Source organism: Dicentrarchus labrax, unplaced genomic scaffold, assembly GCF_905237075.1.
Source record: "Dicentrarchus labrax unplaced genomic scaffold, dlabrax2021, whole genome shotgun sequence".
NCBI lineage: Eukaryota > Metazoa > Chordata > Actinopteri > Moronidae > Dicentrarchus > Dicentrarchus labrax.
Window position 1 is genome coordinate 19540411 of NW_026136706.1, and position 15939 is coordinate 19556349.

At 40.8% G+C, this 15939-nt stretch overlaps 1 protein-coding gene across 6 annotated transcripts in view; it reads left to right on the forward strand.

Annotated features, from left to right (window-relative positions):
* Positions 1-1697: 1697 nt before the first annotated feature.
* LOC127365901 (phospholipid-transporting ATPase IH-like) overlaps positions 1698-15939 on the forward strand; it is a 34309-nt gene continuing 20067 nt past the window's right edge. For 4 of the 6 annotated variants that reach the window (XM_051404461.1, XM_051404464.1, XM_051404466.1 and 1 more), the window contains exons 1-6: positions 1699-2218; positions 11163-11285; positions 11544-11633; positions 13036-13116; positions 13748-13855; positions 15681-15809. In XM_051404461.1, coding sequence (XP_051260421.1) covers positions 2180-2218; positions 11163-11285; positions 11544-11633; positions 13036-13116; positions 13748-13855; positions 15681-15809 — 570 coding nt within the window. In that variant the 5' untranslated portion in view covers positions 1699-2179. Of the gene's footprint in view, positions 2219-11162; positions 11286-11543; positions 11634-13035; positions 13117-13747; positions 13856-15680; positions 15810-15939 lie in introns of all 6 variants that reach the window. The other 2 variants (XM_051404462.1, XM_051404463.1) reach the window with 1 other exon arrangement.

The following is a 15939-nucleotide window of genomic DNA, read 5'->3' on the forward strand; positions in this document are numbered from 1 at the left end:
ACTCTTATAGCTCCACAACATGACAATGACATAAAACACAACATGCATATAATTGTGACAGCCCATAAACAAAGAGCATGTCGTAATCTGTCCACTGAGGCTGACTCATCAGTAGACACTAAGTGCCCTGTGGTCTTGAGGGAGGTAAACAGCAGCATCAAGCATTAGTAGGGTGCTGGATCCCTGTGCATTATTAATAGTGTCTGTGCTAATTGAAAGTCATAACTCCGCAAATGAAACGTCTGGGGCAGACATCACGCCCTGCCACCCTTCAGCCAGAGGATCCCCATAGATGGAGGTGCAGCTAATTTTAGATTTGCTCATAAATGCAGTTGGGTTATTGTAATGGTTTTTTTGTAAGTTACATTGTGTGACAACAATAGCAGGATTGCTGTTGTGTTGCTGCAGTAAACATGAGCCCTCTTACGAAACATAGACAGTGAGCTTTGACTTTGTTATTATCTCTGCCTGTAGACTTATTGTTTCGTGTCTTTTTTTTCTGATGAGCAGTTGGCACCTTGCATGGCAGCCTGTGTGCATGGATGAATATGACATGTAAGAAAGCGGCTATGTAAGTACAGTCCTTTTACCATCTTTTAACTTTTTTTTACCTTGACTAGTTCTATTGATGATAACTTTGATATTTCTGTCTATTGGTTTGTTGGTATTATAATGTTAACAAATCTACTGGACTCCTGCTTCTTTGCTCTTGTCACATCAGCCTGTATCTAATGCCTGTATTAAAGGTTAATAAATAATTTACAATTCTTTAATAAGAGCAACTTTTGGCTTGTCAGGTTGTGAAAACTACTTTGCTCACCCCTTATCAACACTTACAACTGCCGACTTGATGACTAAAGGCCCTTATTCAAGGATTCAATTATGAATAACTTGTTAACATTTAAACTCATTATAAAAGGAGAGCACCATGAGCATTAATGGATTATATATAATATAATTAATTATAATAAAATATAATTATTACAGTATAAAAAGGATAAACACCAGCCAAAAGGATTTTTCAGACTCTGGCAACCCAAAGTGAGAGAGTATGTGCATGCAGTCAGAGTATGTTGTGGAAACAAGCAACTGGCATTCAGGGCATGAGCAATGTCTCTGACTAAATATACTCAGAGGTTAAATATACTGTCACGCATATTATATATAGGCCTAACATATATTAATAATTATAATGCAATAATTGCTCATTAAAGTGAGACCTAATATACATGGGAACAGTAACGTAGTACATTTACTTATTTATTTAAGTACAGTACTTGAGTACAATACTGGGAAGGACCTCGGTATCTGACATGTGTACATCAGTAATAACAATCCCACAATGTTACTAAGGCAGGTTATGCCTCTATAGTGGGTTTAACTTTACTTTAAATATTCAATACAAATTTGTCTCATACTTGTAACAGAGTAGGCCTATTTTACACTGTGGTATCACTACCTCTTCCATGCTGCCTGGGTCGGTAAAAACTTCTTCAAATTGCTCATAACACTGCCAAACCACAACCACAGTGAGATACTCTTGATTTTGTTTTGGCTTCTGTAGTTTTGCTGATTTTTTTTGACCCGATTATGACTTTTGATGGATGTCAGGGTCTTTCTGCAGGTGGAGGTGATTATTTCTTTAATGACATACTCAGATATACTCCGTGAGAGGCGAGAAATACTCAGAGCGCATGCGCAGCGTAGTCATCTGACGGGCTGAGCGTTGTTACCGCTACATCGAGGGCCACCGCTGTAACACAGAGCGGGACACCTACTGCCTCCATGAGGGACCGTCTCCTGCAAGAATAACACTGTTAAACAGACGAGGAGTAGACCGGAGAGACTACCACGAGGTTTGGAGGTTTGCATGCGGTAAAACATTTCTCCTGAAATGTAGCCGGCGGCGGGAGCGGGGGTCGTTGTTATCGCTCGGTCGCTGCATGGCTCTTCCCGGGGATGCCATGAAAATCAGAGCAGCCGACTGAGAGACCGCTGCTCCTCGCTATCACAGACACGGCGGCGGCGGCGGTGGTGGTGGTGATGGTGGTGGTGGTGGTGGCGGCGGAGAGCGATGGATACTGGTGGAAAGATCCACATTAGGTAGCGTTTACGAAGATCCGAGGAGAGCTGAACGTCTCTGTTGCACAGTTTAGTCGCCGCCGGAGCTGCCTAAAGGATGGATTTCACCCTGCTCCGGAATATCATCAGCAGATATGTAAGGGCCCCCGTCTGTCAACACTCACAACTGTAGCTCTGTGTCTGCAAGTGCAACCAGATATAATGCATGTTTTATTTCTATGATTTCTTTTAAAATGTTCTACATCCCCTGTGCTGTATGTGTTGAGGATGAAATTGCACGCCGCTGCCTCCAATAACACTTTGCTCATCTGCAATGATAAACACGCTGCTTTGGCAGGCCATTGACTGCTGGTCTTTACAATGTTTGTTGTGGAGCTGAATGGGGAATGTGCCAGTGGCTACAGATGCAGTGATGGCTGGTGAATGTGTAGAATAGAAATGAACCTGGCTGGGCCAGTTATGTTGCTTTAGTGAGTTACAACATGCATGCATACTAAACTATCTCGTGGTTTTCCAGTTGCCCCGGTCTGCAGGGGAAATAAATCCCCAGTCAGGATTCTCAGACTTGAGAGGCCTTGCAGGGACCCACTCTGCAGCACTGCTGTGTGAAATTGACTTTACTCATGTCTGTCTTGAGTATCTATCTAGTTGTGCAGGTTAAACTAGAGGGGCTTCATGTTGTTACCCTCAGTAAACAGAGGCCTCATCATTATCTGTAATCAGTAATCTTACTGTTTGCAGGAAATGCCCACATAATAACACAGCAGATGATGGTGAGCTGTAACCATATTACTGGTTGTTCTGGTCTGAACAATTCAGTGCCATCAGCACTCTCTGCTTATCGGCCAGAACAGAAAGCAGCTGGTTGGTGGGTGGCTGATTTAGAGGAAAGAAAGTGTCCAGTAGGAACCAACTCTGACAGGTCTGGTGATGTTCATCAGAGTGGGCACCTCCGGAGTGTTGTCACATCTGCTATATAGAGTCTGCGACCCTTTCACCTGACCTTAAAAGTGGCTCAGGTGCTGTGAAGATAACTATCAGTATGAAGGTGTGGGTTCGTGCTTTTATGTGTATTTTTTATGTAGGTCTGTGGTTCGTCAGCCTTGTACTAATGAGTGTGTGTGTGTGTGTGTGTGTGTGTGTGTGTGTGTGTAGTGTGTGTGTGAGTGTGTGTGAGTGTGTGTGCAGGCGGGTGACAGTGTGAAAGGATCTTGACAGATGCTCCAGCAGGGCTAATATCAGGGGAAATCAGAGCCAGGAGGGAGGGTCATTGAACACACCCCTTCATCTCTTGACCTTTTTCCCTTTGCCCTTTGCATCCTCGCTCTGCAACATTATGGAGTACACAAGGAATTAATCATTAATTCAATTATCCAGATATTGATTTAGAATCGGAGGGATGGTTGATGTATATCTGGTCCTCTATTACTTGTGTATCACCCTCTATTAACCCTGCCATATTCTGAACAGCTGCTCCCTTAATGAGGCTACATAGAAGAACAAACATTACATCATGCAAGGTGATTAACATGTGATAAGGAAGGCGCTGGAGCCTTTGCTCTGGACAGAGAGAGCAGTAAACTCCCACCAAGGTCACTGCCTCCCATGCTTTCATAATTTTCCTATTCCAATAAAAAAAAAGGTGAATTGCTAAAGCTTCTCCAGCCATGAAAGGACGTGCTTCTGATTTAGTCCACTTTACTCCGCTGGGCAAGTTTATGAGCCTTTCACTTCATGTCTTGTTCCCCTTATTATCATCCTGTCATTAACTTGTGACTTGTCCTCTGCATAGCTTGTTTTTGGTTCGGTTTATATAGATATATATTTTAAAAATAGAACCTATTAGAGTTTGTTAGGTATAAAATGATAAAGTCTTGGACTTATTTCCGATGTTGTCTGTGGCGTTTACACAGTCCAACAACTGTAATGAACACAGAGACAGGCAATGTTACTTTGGCACTGAAAAACAGGAGCTAAAAACATGCTAAATTTAAGTCATATGAACAATCGACAAGTAAATAAGTATTGTAGACATCCAGAAAAGAACAGTTGTATGACATAGTCAAAGAGGCTTTCTGTTTATTCTGTTTATTAATTGAGATATTCCATGATTTGGCCTTCATTTTGACAACTGGTGCATCAGCTGTCGTTGTGAAAGTGTGTTGCCTGATACATTTTATCAGTGACTGTATGCTGTCATTCACATCTATCCAGTACAGCACTTTATAATGAGAAGGACATTTCATTTTCTGAAGGCAGTGCATTCTGTCCTGTTTATAAGCTTGTTTTCTGACTCAGGTGAAATTGCTGTTGAATTGAGCCCGTACAGTGCGGTAAATTGTGTTTGTAAAGAAAAGTACGGTGTCATGGTGTTTTGCAGTGCGTGAAGTTTAAATGGGACATTTTGTTACGTAATAACCTGAATCTGTTAAACTTTTCCCACTCTTTTGGTAAAAAAAACAATGACTAAGCCTACATGTAATAAGATATACAGTATAACAGGAATGTGTGTGTGTGTGTGTGTGTGTGTGTGTGTGTGTGTGTGTGTGTGTGTGTGTGTGTATGTTTGTGCACTGGTATCTCTACAGACGCTAGGCCAGGACATGACAGGAAGAGATTTTATTTATAATGAGATTTATCTGTAAAATGACCTCTTGTGGTCTGAACAGATCCGCTGTGTGTGTGTGTGTGTGTGTGCGTGCGTGCATGTGTTATGTCCACTCCCTTCTCTTTGGTGCCTTTTTGGCGTCTGGTAATAATAATAGCGATGGCGTGATGCCTCAGACTGGCGCAAAGCGTGAGAAATGCATGAGGTCATGATCTGGATAAGAAGGATGCTGGTATGTGTGACTGGTGGTTATATTAAAGATACTTGATACCTCATAGGAGCTTGAATATCTTCTCTTGTGTGTAAAGCTTCACTTTCACAAAACAGCCTCTTGCGATAACAACATTTTGATTTATATCAGCAGCGTGCCCACCGCTTTCTCCTGTCCTCAGCTTGATTTTACCCTTGTCCCCCTCTATCATCACCCTCCTTTACATCTTATCTATGAATGTATGATTGTTATTCTTGCGGAGACCTCTCACAACCTCTGCAGATAAAAGAGAAAGGCCTCCCTTTGATCAAAAGGGTGCCAGCAGGTCCCAGAGAGCTGAAGGGCTTTAGAAAGGGTTCTAGCAACTTTACAGCTCTCTTTGAGTCCCCTGGCTGGCGTTGAAAGGCAGAACACAACCTGCTAGATCACTGTTTGCCACATTAGCTCTCACCGCTACAAACAGTTAAGGGCAGTCTATTCCTGTCCGCTGCCCCCCCTCGGAGATGGGGCCCTGGCGGAGAGACAGAGGCTGTAGGTGACAAAAACACACAGGATTTGTGTTTGGGCAAAGCTTTTGCCTGCTGGCCTGTGTGTGTGTGTGTATATCAGAGAAAACAGCAATGCATTGGCGTGCTGGCTCATAAGAACTATTTTGTCCCCCACAGCGTGCCCCGGAGACAGAGGTTTCATTATGAGACACAGTTTCAAGCCTGTATTAGGATGTTGTCTGTGTTAAATCAGACAAAATGAAAAAGAGGGTTTTTTTTGTTTTTTTTAGGATTCAGATTATGGTGGTGGGAGAAAAGGAGAGAAAAGAGGGAGGGGAGAGGAGAAGTAGCACAGCTGGATTAAAGACTTATGTAACAGTTGGATCGCAGCAAGTCAAGTGGGAGAGGAAGCTGGGGCAACAACAGAATACACACTTTGTCATTTTAAAGCAGTCTTCTCATATTCTTTGATTTTGTTGTAGGTGTGTAGTTATTTGCGTCATCAGGGGTCTGGTGGTTTCTGTCATCAGTGTCAGTGGTTGAGAGTACGTGCAGGCTGAAGGTCACTTTTTATTTATTTATTTATTAATTTTCTGACAAGAAATATTGCTACGTGCACTTCTGCACATGTGTAGCAGATTTCCCCCAAATATTTTTGTGTAATAAATAATTTTAACAGTGGATGGCACGTCCTTTCCCTTTGAGCTGGTCCCTCTCCTTTTGTTAGTTTCTTCCTCACTGCTGTTTCTGTTGTTCTTTTGTTCTGCTTTGTTCCAAAAAAAAAGGATTGTCCACAGAGAATACAGTCGAAGAAGTCCTAGTTGAACCAAACAAAAGCACGAAGAAGATCTTGAGGATATTGTCTGGAAGTTTAATACTTCCCATTAGAATCTCTTGTCAGATCCAGTTTCACAGCGTTAAATTAATGAGAAAATCCCGCACATTTGATCTTCAGTCTATACATAATGAAGCATCTGTGTGGTTTCTTTGCATTATGAACTTGCAGACGTAGCATCGCTGTCTGTTGCTGCATACAGTGTTGCTATGGTGATTAATGGCAAATGAATAGCACTCGAGTGCATGTTGAACAGGTAGCCTCTTTCCTTTTCAGCTGATCAAGGTCTCAGTGCTCCTTTTATCTTTGCTCAATGCTACAACCAGCCTCAAAGCTTCTATTAATGAGAATATTGAAATAATTTCATATTATTACCCCAAATTTATCCAGGAAAGATTTTCTTAGCAGCTGTGCTCTCTCATTTGAATGTAGTGTAACAGAAACGCTGACAGTTGATCAGTGTTTGTTGATTTTGATTTTATTGATTTTAACTGCTAAATGTAGGTGATTTATACCCTGCAAACCTTAAAAGACCCTAAACCCTAAAAATATTTTTATTTAAAACTACTTTGTGTGGTTAAACCCATTTTAATGAAGTGTTGTATAAATGTGCACCTCTAGGCTGAGTTTTTACTTACAGTGAGATGCTACAGCCAGCACTGTGTCTCTAACTTACTCAGAAACTTTAATGTATTCACTTTTTATTTTAAGGAAACAACATCAGTAATTTCTAGTAACATTCACGTAACATTAACATTGATGTTCTTTAGGCAAATCTATCAAATCCTGCATATGGGTGTTGTGTGGTCATGTTTATATGGTTCTACATCCTCTCTCCAGTTAATATAAGTAGTTAATTAAGGAAGAGCTCAGTCAAAGGAATTTGATCTGCGAGTTAATGAGGGATACCTGCTCAACATGCCGTGTGCTTCTGCAGTGCAGCATGGCGGGACAGTGGAGGAGGGAGGGGTGAGACACTACTATTTAATCAGGCCAGTTAATGGTGTGTGCCTTTTATTACACCACTGTGGTAGAAAGTGGCTACATCATGGTGGCAGCACGGGTAGATCATGGCACTGCCAGGGTTAGAGGTCCTTTAAAATATGCTATGGTATAAAGCCTGTGTGGACCTTTTAAAAGCACCACTTTAAACCTTAAAAAATAACAGACCTGCTTCTGTTCTTTGATTTTGAATCCAGAGTTTAAACAGTTCAAAACCATCAGCCCAAGAAAGTGCACAGTCACTGTACAGTTAGAATTCATCAAAGGAGAAGCTGCAGTGGTGGGATGTTTGCTGTTATCAAATCCATCTTGTCATTGTTGATGATTGATGGTGATGTAAGAGCAGCCTCTCTGCTAGGAGGCTGTTTCAGTGTTAATATAGACAAAGCCTCCATGTCCTGCAACCAACCAGCCAGCCACTTTGTCTGATGGAGCAGTAGAGTGAAGAGGGAACAGTGGGCTGGGGGTTGATACGGATCAGTGAGGATTAATGATCAGATAACTACAAACCACAATGCAATCTCTCTGTGTCTTTCTCCATCCCTCTCCCACAGTCACGCTGTCAGAGTGTGACATACACTGCCAGGAGATGGAGGGAACAAAGGGAGAAACCAGCGCAGATAGAAATATGAGGGATGAATGATTGAATCAGTGAATTGTGGATTTAGGTGGAAAATGATTGAGTAGAAGTGGAATGTCGTGGATATGCTGTATAGACAGCGCTGGGTGATATGCTTGAAATCGTTATCGTGATATTAATAGACCGGTGCTGAATGAATAGTTGTTTTATCAGTTTGTGGCTCAACAGAAAATTAATCTGCAACCATTTTTGTCTGGTTCCAGCTTCCTGTATGTCATGATTTGCCTCTCCGTTATTATTGTAAATTGAATATATTTGATTTTGGACTGTAACAAGATGTCACCTTGGACTTCTAACGAGCATTTTTTGACATTTTATAGACTAAACTATTAATAAAGTAACTGACAGATTAATTTATTATTAAAATAATTGTTGCATGTAGTCCTAACTAGGATGTTCTTTTGTATTTATATAAATCACAATATAATGAATGTAGGAAAAATCACATGATATAAAAATACATTCAAACTGTTCCACTGTAATATATCACTTGTGAACAAACTTGTCAAATGTGTAAAATCATCAGAGGAGCGAGTAGAAAGATGATCGTATTTCTGATTTTATGTATATAATTCTAACAAATGATCAAGATCTGTTTGTATAATTATCACACCAAATGATTAAAGACATGGAGAAGCTAGATGAGTATTAAGAGAATAGTTTTATTTAGCTGGATTATTTAAACCATGTTTGAGGAACAACCCAGAGAGTGTTGTTTTAAGAGCAGTGACTGTGACACAGTAGGCCTAAGACAGATTGTGTGTGTTTGCTTTGGTCAATTACATTCCCTTTACTAAAAAAACTCCCAAGTACTACATCATCTGGTCAACATGTCAGCAACTGCAGCTTCTATTTTCTGAACTTGGCATCAGCCCCCAACCTCTCTCTGTCTGTTTTCCTCTCTTCTTGTTGCCATTTTTGCTGTTTCAGTCGTTCTTTATGTTGTCATTTCATTCTTTTGTTCATCTCAGTCTCCTGCTGCTTGCTCCACTTCAATCTGCTTACTCTTTTTCCGCTTCACTTTCCATCTCTCTCTCTCTCTTTCCATTCACTGTATCTCTGTGGGTCATGTTGCCCCCGTAATGTTTTGGAGGGGTCTCAAGCCGGCTGACACTGTTGGCTCCATGTCTATTTTCATCCCACTGTCAAGCGCCTGTTGATCGCTGTGGATAAGTTTAGATCCGTGACTTTGTGCTTTTCTCTCCTGCCATTTGCTATTCTGACAGATTTTTAATTGCAGGTTTCACTAGGAAACGTTACATTAGCCTCCATTTGATCTTGTGTCCAAACTTAATGGGGTAAATAAGTTTATAGAAGTACTGCAGTTCAAACTTTCTAAAACTTATGGACTTGAATCCACAAGGTTACTGAGAAGACAGATGAACATTAAAAGATTTGGTCATTGGCAGTGATGAGCTGCATCTCTGCCAAAATGTTGAGGACATTTTAAGCAGTGAAGCGCTGCTTCCACTGAAGTGCTTGTTCCAGAACTTTTCTGCTAATGGTCAACACTTCTGCTTTGAGCTGTGTCAGGCAGGCTGCATTGCCAAAGGCTATGCTCACCCACTGCCCACTCAGGCCAAAGCATTAGGAGCCATGTAGGAATCTAGATAGAAACAAACAGCTGAATGCTGTGATCTCTTGACTCCATTTTTTTTCTTGGAGAGCTCTCATCCCACAATAGTGCGTAATGAAGGACACCTTGGAAAAATATGTACTGTGCTAAACTCCCAGAATGCACTGTGTTAGTCCCCGGGGAGCTACTTAGGTGTAATATAGATGAGAGATGAACTGAGATGAAGGTTTGCAGCGACACAATCAAATGTGCTTTCATTATTTCGTATCAAGACATTGGACTGTTGAAGTAAAACCAAAGGAATGAGTGTTGTGTAGAAGAAAAAGAGTAATCACACTTATGCACTGCAGCACTTCTTTTTTTTCTTTTTTCAATTGATTTTTTTACTCCATTTTTAAAATGTATTCTCGTTAATATTAGGGTTGTAAGAAAATATTGCAATATTTTATATTGCAATTTTTTGTTTGGTGTTATTGTATTGATTCTTAAAAACACAAAGAAATCAATTTTTGTCTTTAATCCCACAACCGCTAGATAGCAGTGTGGTAAATGTAAATTGAGGACTGTGATGTTGGATGTTAGAGGAACTGTGATAAATACAAATGCAGATTCCACTGTTCAAGTTGAAAATGTGTTTTTTTGTTTTGTTTTGAGTATTATTTACTCAGATTTTATTAATATGGTGGTGTGTTCTTTATACGATAGTTAGTACTAATACTACAGTACTACTACAGTTTTCCTAAAACTTGATTTGAATAAAATCACAATATATCGCAACATATTGAATCTTAAACCCTGTATTGTGATGTGTATCATATCGACATATGCTTCCTAATACAGCCCTAATTATTATTACTCAGTGGGTTTTATTCTCCATCTTTACATTAATTATGGTATTATTTTTATCTTATCTTACTCTTGTTATCAAGTGTGTTTTATTTATTTAGATTTTGTAAAAATGAATTATGGAATTCTATCCCAGTAGATTCTCTGTCTTTTTTTTGTGTGAAGCACATGGTGTATGTAATTTCTTTGACAATGTGCCAGGGATGGAGCAGAGTGCAGACTGCAGAGAGGTCCTGCAGAAAGAAGTGAAAAGATAAATGACAAATTCACACTTGTGTGACTCAGAGCAGATCCCACCCACACACGTCAACAAACACACTCTCATCCTTTAGCCGGCCTGTCAGGTTGTTTGTTAAAGGAAGTGACCGAAGCCCTGTGACAGTCCTGTGTAACATTATGTTTAACCCATGACAGTCAGGCAAACTTATTTCATTATTAAAATAATCTGTGCATATGCTTTTAATTAATCGTAATCTAATTACTTTATCGTCACAAAAAATAACAAACGTCCATCTCAGTTTCCAATTGTGACGTCTTCAAATTGCTTGTTTTGTCTGACCAACATTCCCAAGATATTTAATTTATAATGATATAAAACAGCAAATAAACAGACTTCAGCAGCCAAAAATAGTGAATCTTTGGCATTTTTGCTTGTTAAATGACTTTAGAAATGAGACTTTGGCATGATCGTGAGGTGTTAGTAAGGATGGATGACAAAGTGTGATATTTAACTGAATCAATGTGTTCATGATAATATAAGCCTAATAATAGTAAGTAGCTTATGAGACATTTTAACAGTGTGATTTTAACCCACATTTTTTCTCTGTACCTCTTTTGCAATCTATAAATCTTTATATCTCACTCTCTTTGTCAGTGTGTGGGGGAGGAGATTTGGGTGGACAGTCGGACGGTGTACATCGGGCATAAAGAACCCCCTCCGGGAGCTGAGGCCTACATCCCTCAGCGTTACCCCGACAACCGCATCGTCTCCTCCAAGGTGAGCGAGCCACAGCCCCATGAGTCACAGCCATAACACTGTTTATCACCACGCTATTCTTTTGTTTCATATTTCAACAACCGTGTAATCTCTTTTGTGGACACGTTTTTAAGGATGACACATTTCACTTTTCTTGTGTTTGTCAAGCTCCGTGTCACCATTTCTCTTGCCAGGAGTACTGGATGATGGTCCCATTGTTTCCCCTTTCTGTTTCTATGTTTGTGATAATAATCCCGCTGCTGTCTCTCTGTCCCACAGTATACCTTCTGGAACTTCATTCCCAAGAATTTGTTTGAGCAGTTCCGAAGAATCGCTAACTTCTACTTCTTGGTCATATTTCTGGTCCAGGTGAGATTTTTATGAAAACCATAAGCAGTGGTAATTTTTCCACCTGTTTTTGTTTAATCTGAAGATACACTGAAGCTCAAAGGACACACCCTCCCAGCTTGTTTGAACAAAATCTCACAAAGAGCTACTGGTAACAAACTAACAAGCATTGCATTTCTGGGTCCAGTTTGTGCTTTAATTTTTTTAATTCCTAACCTGGCCTAGTTTTAATTAAAGTGCATGACTTTGCATCAAGATATTTTCAGAGCAGCGGGAGATGTTTCTCTCATACATAGGTAACTAAGTAGTATTTTGAAGCTTGTTTAAAATGTATTTTATTTATTTGTGGCACTGTTGTCAAAGTAACAAGTCCTTAGACACAAAGGATTATTCAGTGTTAGCTGGTGCAGAGTGTGAGTTGCTATTGGATCTGGTAAAAACAATGTCTGTTACAAACATCATTTCATAGTTGTTGACTAACTTTTCTTATAGTTTCTCAAAGAATTTAAATAAATGGAAAATATTTTTGGAGTTTTGTTGCTTCCACTGATTCCATATGAGCTGCACATGCAACCTCATTTAATCTATTTCATAGTTGAGATGCACATTTTTGCATTTTCATACACTTTTTGATCCTCATAGCCTTATATAAACTCATGGTTGCTTACAAAAAGGTGCTGTCTCTTAAAGCAATCGTGTGCACTACCCATTCAAACGATTGCTGATGACAGTTTAGACCCTGCCCTCATTGTTACCTGATCTTCAAAATAAGAGCAGTTATACAAGATTAAGAGTTAAATCTTGCGCCTGTGCCTGACGTTACCTGGATGAGGATTACCATACTTTTCTAACATCACATTATCCTGAAATCAAAAAGAAACAGCTTTTTCCTTGAGTCACTATGTGGCACTAAATGCTGAACAACATTGCAAGGACAAACTCATCATTAAAGAAGCTGCAGTATCTTTACCAGCAGCCAGAATGCAACATTGCCACAGCCTGGGTATTTTGTGTGCTGTATGTTTTATCAGTAGCATGTGAAATACTACACCCTCTTAATAGGACAAACATGGCATGTTATACAGCAACAATGTTTGTACTCTTTGTCAACTGAAAAGGTCCTACTTTACTGTTATTAGTCTCTACATCTGCACATGTACTATATCTAAAGAATATAGGAAACAGAAAACATTAAAACACATAATCTCAGAATGGATAGATCCTGTAGGTGCAGATAGAGGAAGTCAAACAAGATTTTATTACTTGGATGCTTTGAACTTTGCTAGACTGGTGCTTGATTCCTTATTACAGAAGCATTTTCCCTTCTGCACTTCCTTGGCATCCTCTCCCCTCTCCTTTCTGTTGTACCTCTTCCATCCTCCCTCCCCCCGCATCTTCTTCCCACTGTTCCTCTCCCTTGCAGCTTATCATCGACACTCCCACCAGCCCAGTCACCAGCGGCCTGCCCCTCTTCTTTGTTATCACTGTCACCGCCATAAAACAGGTAGGACACACACAAACATGCTCACATTTCCGGGAAATATTGCTCGCAAAAATCCCCCCCCCCCCCCACACACACACAGACACACCAACTCCCGGCCTCAAATACACACACTCTCTCTACCAATCGGCCGCTCTATTATCTGTATATACACATTCCTCTCTCAGCGAAAGGACATGCCATTGAATATGTCTGGTGATGTGAGAAATATGATAATGAATGGTCTCCTCTGTTAATCACTCTAGCTGAGGATCCCATGCCCCTGGGAGATGCATCCTCTCTGCGGCGTCCCGGTACTGAGGGATGGGGTACTATCAGTGATAGATGGAGCTGTTCTGGCTAAGGAAGCCTGAGCTTTACTGGGACATAAATCTAAAACATGACATGTTGGCTAGAAATCCAGGAAACAGGTCACTAAGCTCAGGGAGCACAATGCTAATTAATTACAGTGTATGACTTTCACCTCTCCCCCCCCCCCCCCGTCTCTCTTGATCTCATACTATACTCTGGCCCTGAGTCTCTCGGCACAATAATCCATATTCTCTGCCCCCCCCCGCCAACAAACACATTGGCTTTCTCTTCCTTTTCCCTTACAATCTTGTTCTGTCTTCCTCTCTTGCTGCATCTCTCTCAGGGCTATGAAGACTGGCTCAGACACAAGGCTGACTGCTCTATAAACGAGTGTCCGGTGGACGTGGTGCAGCAGGGGAAGGTGGTGAGGACACAGAGTCACAAGCTACGGGTAAGAATGGCCTCATTAGAGCAGTATAGCACCTGAGGCCACAAAGCAACACTACCGTACTGCTGCATAGCTCACTTTTTCTGTACCCGTCTCTCACACTGCCCCCCCCCTTCACTTTCTCTCTGCAGTCCTCTCTAACTTTTTTTTCTTCCTCTCTTCCTCTCTCTTGTCTTTCCCACCAATTAATTGCCCCTGAAACTGTAGTAGAGGAACAATTATAGTGTCCCCTGGTGCACCATGCGAGAGTCCCCTGGAAAATGAACAGCACTGATGTATTTCACAAGTTAGGATATTCCTGTCATCATCCATTGTTGTTCTCTTATGTCATTCTGATGCAACAGCGCATCACTGTTTGGTATGTGGCTCAGTCTAATTCTTGAAATAGCCTTATAATCCATCAGACTTCTATTGTATCAAAACCCATGTTTGAAACAATTTATGGCCGGTCATTTTTTGGCCAGAACATGTTATTTGCATTCTGTAATTGCCTTTCTGTAAAGAGGTTTTTAAAAAACAGATGGAGTCTGCCTTTCCCATGTTGAATTCAAATTGCGGTTCTACCATACACTGAACTGAAAATGGATGCAGTCTCTGTGACATCACCTGTAGGTTTCTAAAGAGCCATTGTGAAGCTCAGTGTGGTCTATTCCAAACCAATTCATCCCTACTGAAGATGTAAATCTTTAAAAATGCGTCATGAATATATACTTTGCTTTTTTCGAAAGTTGTAATGATCTCAAAAAAACAGCTCGGCACTGTTGTTTTTAGAAAAATTTGCAATAAATAGTCCATTTGTTAGGTACTATTTTTAGCGTTTACTAAAGCAGGGCAGTGTATGTGGGATCGACTCAAAATAAACTACAGTGCCCATGGTCATTGTAATGAATGGACATGTCATCCACTGAGGCTGTGTGGCTCATTTATATATTTTGAATAGTTTTTGGACAACAGTGGAGCTGCGTAACACAGAACAATAATCCGCATCTGGCTTAGGTTGAACAGACAACACTTGTCAGTAGGGTCAATTCATTGTTGGTTTTGGTCTTTTTATGGGGTTTGTTGAGTGTCTAGCTCAGCACCTCCTATGTAGATGTACGTGCAGGTACATCTAATTTCTGCTGCGTCTGCTGCTCCTGTCAAGTGTGCAGAGACTGTGTGAGATGTTGAGGGTCAGATTAGAAACAGGCTTCAATGCAGCTGCCCGGCCTTAAAGGTTACAGAGTCTCATAGTTAGTGTTGCCATAGCAGTACTTCTCACTGAATTTTCATTGGTCGAGAAAGACATTTGACATCGAGGTGCACAGAAATGATCATTTTGTCTTATTCTGTTCCATTTGTCTGTCACCGTCTCCATCCTTCTCTCTCCTAGTCATTTCTTTCTTTCTTTTAGTCTATCTCTCTCTCTCCCTTTCCCTCTCCCTCTCTCTGTCTCTCTCTCTCTCTCTCGTGTCTTCCGGCGTTTTCTGTACCAAGGTTTCTCACTACTGTAGATCAAACAGAGAGGATTAGAGTGTGAATTGGGAGCAGGAATAATGATGAATATATTAATCATGCAAAATCAGAGAGCGTGTGTCATGTGTATGGTCACCGTGGAGATGGGATTTATCAGAGCTTAAGCTGCTCTGCTCGCATAATCCGTTATGCAACTTCTCAATCCTTTGAAAAAAAAAGGAATAGTAAAGGCTGAGCAGATGATTACCCGCAGGTCTGTCTCTTTGTCTTCTATTCTCTGTGTTTACGCAAACCTCCCGTCAAAATACCTCTCATTTATTATTGATGTGTAAGCCATTACAGGGTGTGTGATGTGTCTGTCCCGCTCTGTCAGGTGGGGGACATCGTCGTGGTGAGGGAGGACGAGACTTTCCCATGTGACCTCATCCTCCTCTCTTCCAGCCGCCATGATGGCACCTGCTATGTCACCACTGCCAGCCTGGATGGGGAGTCTAGTCACAAGGTGCCAGAACTAGTGCATGATTTTTATTTGATATATTTTTAACTTTAAATTTACCATCGTTGATCCCAGAACAGAAAAAGCCTCATGATTCACTTGGTCTTTAAAGCTTAAAATCAGATACATTTAAAAG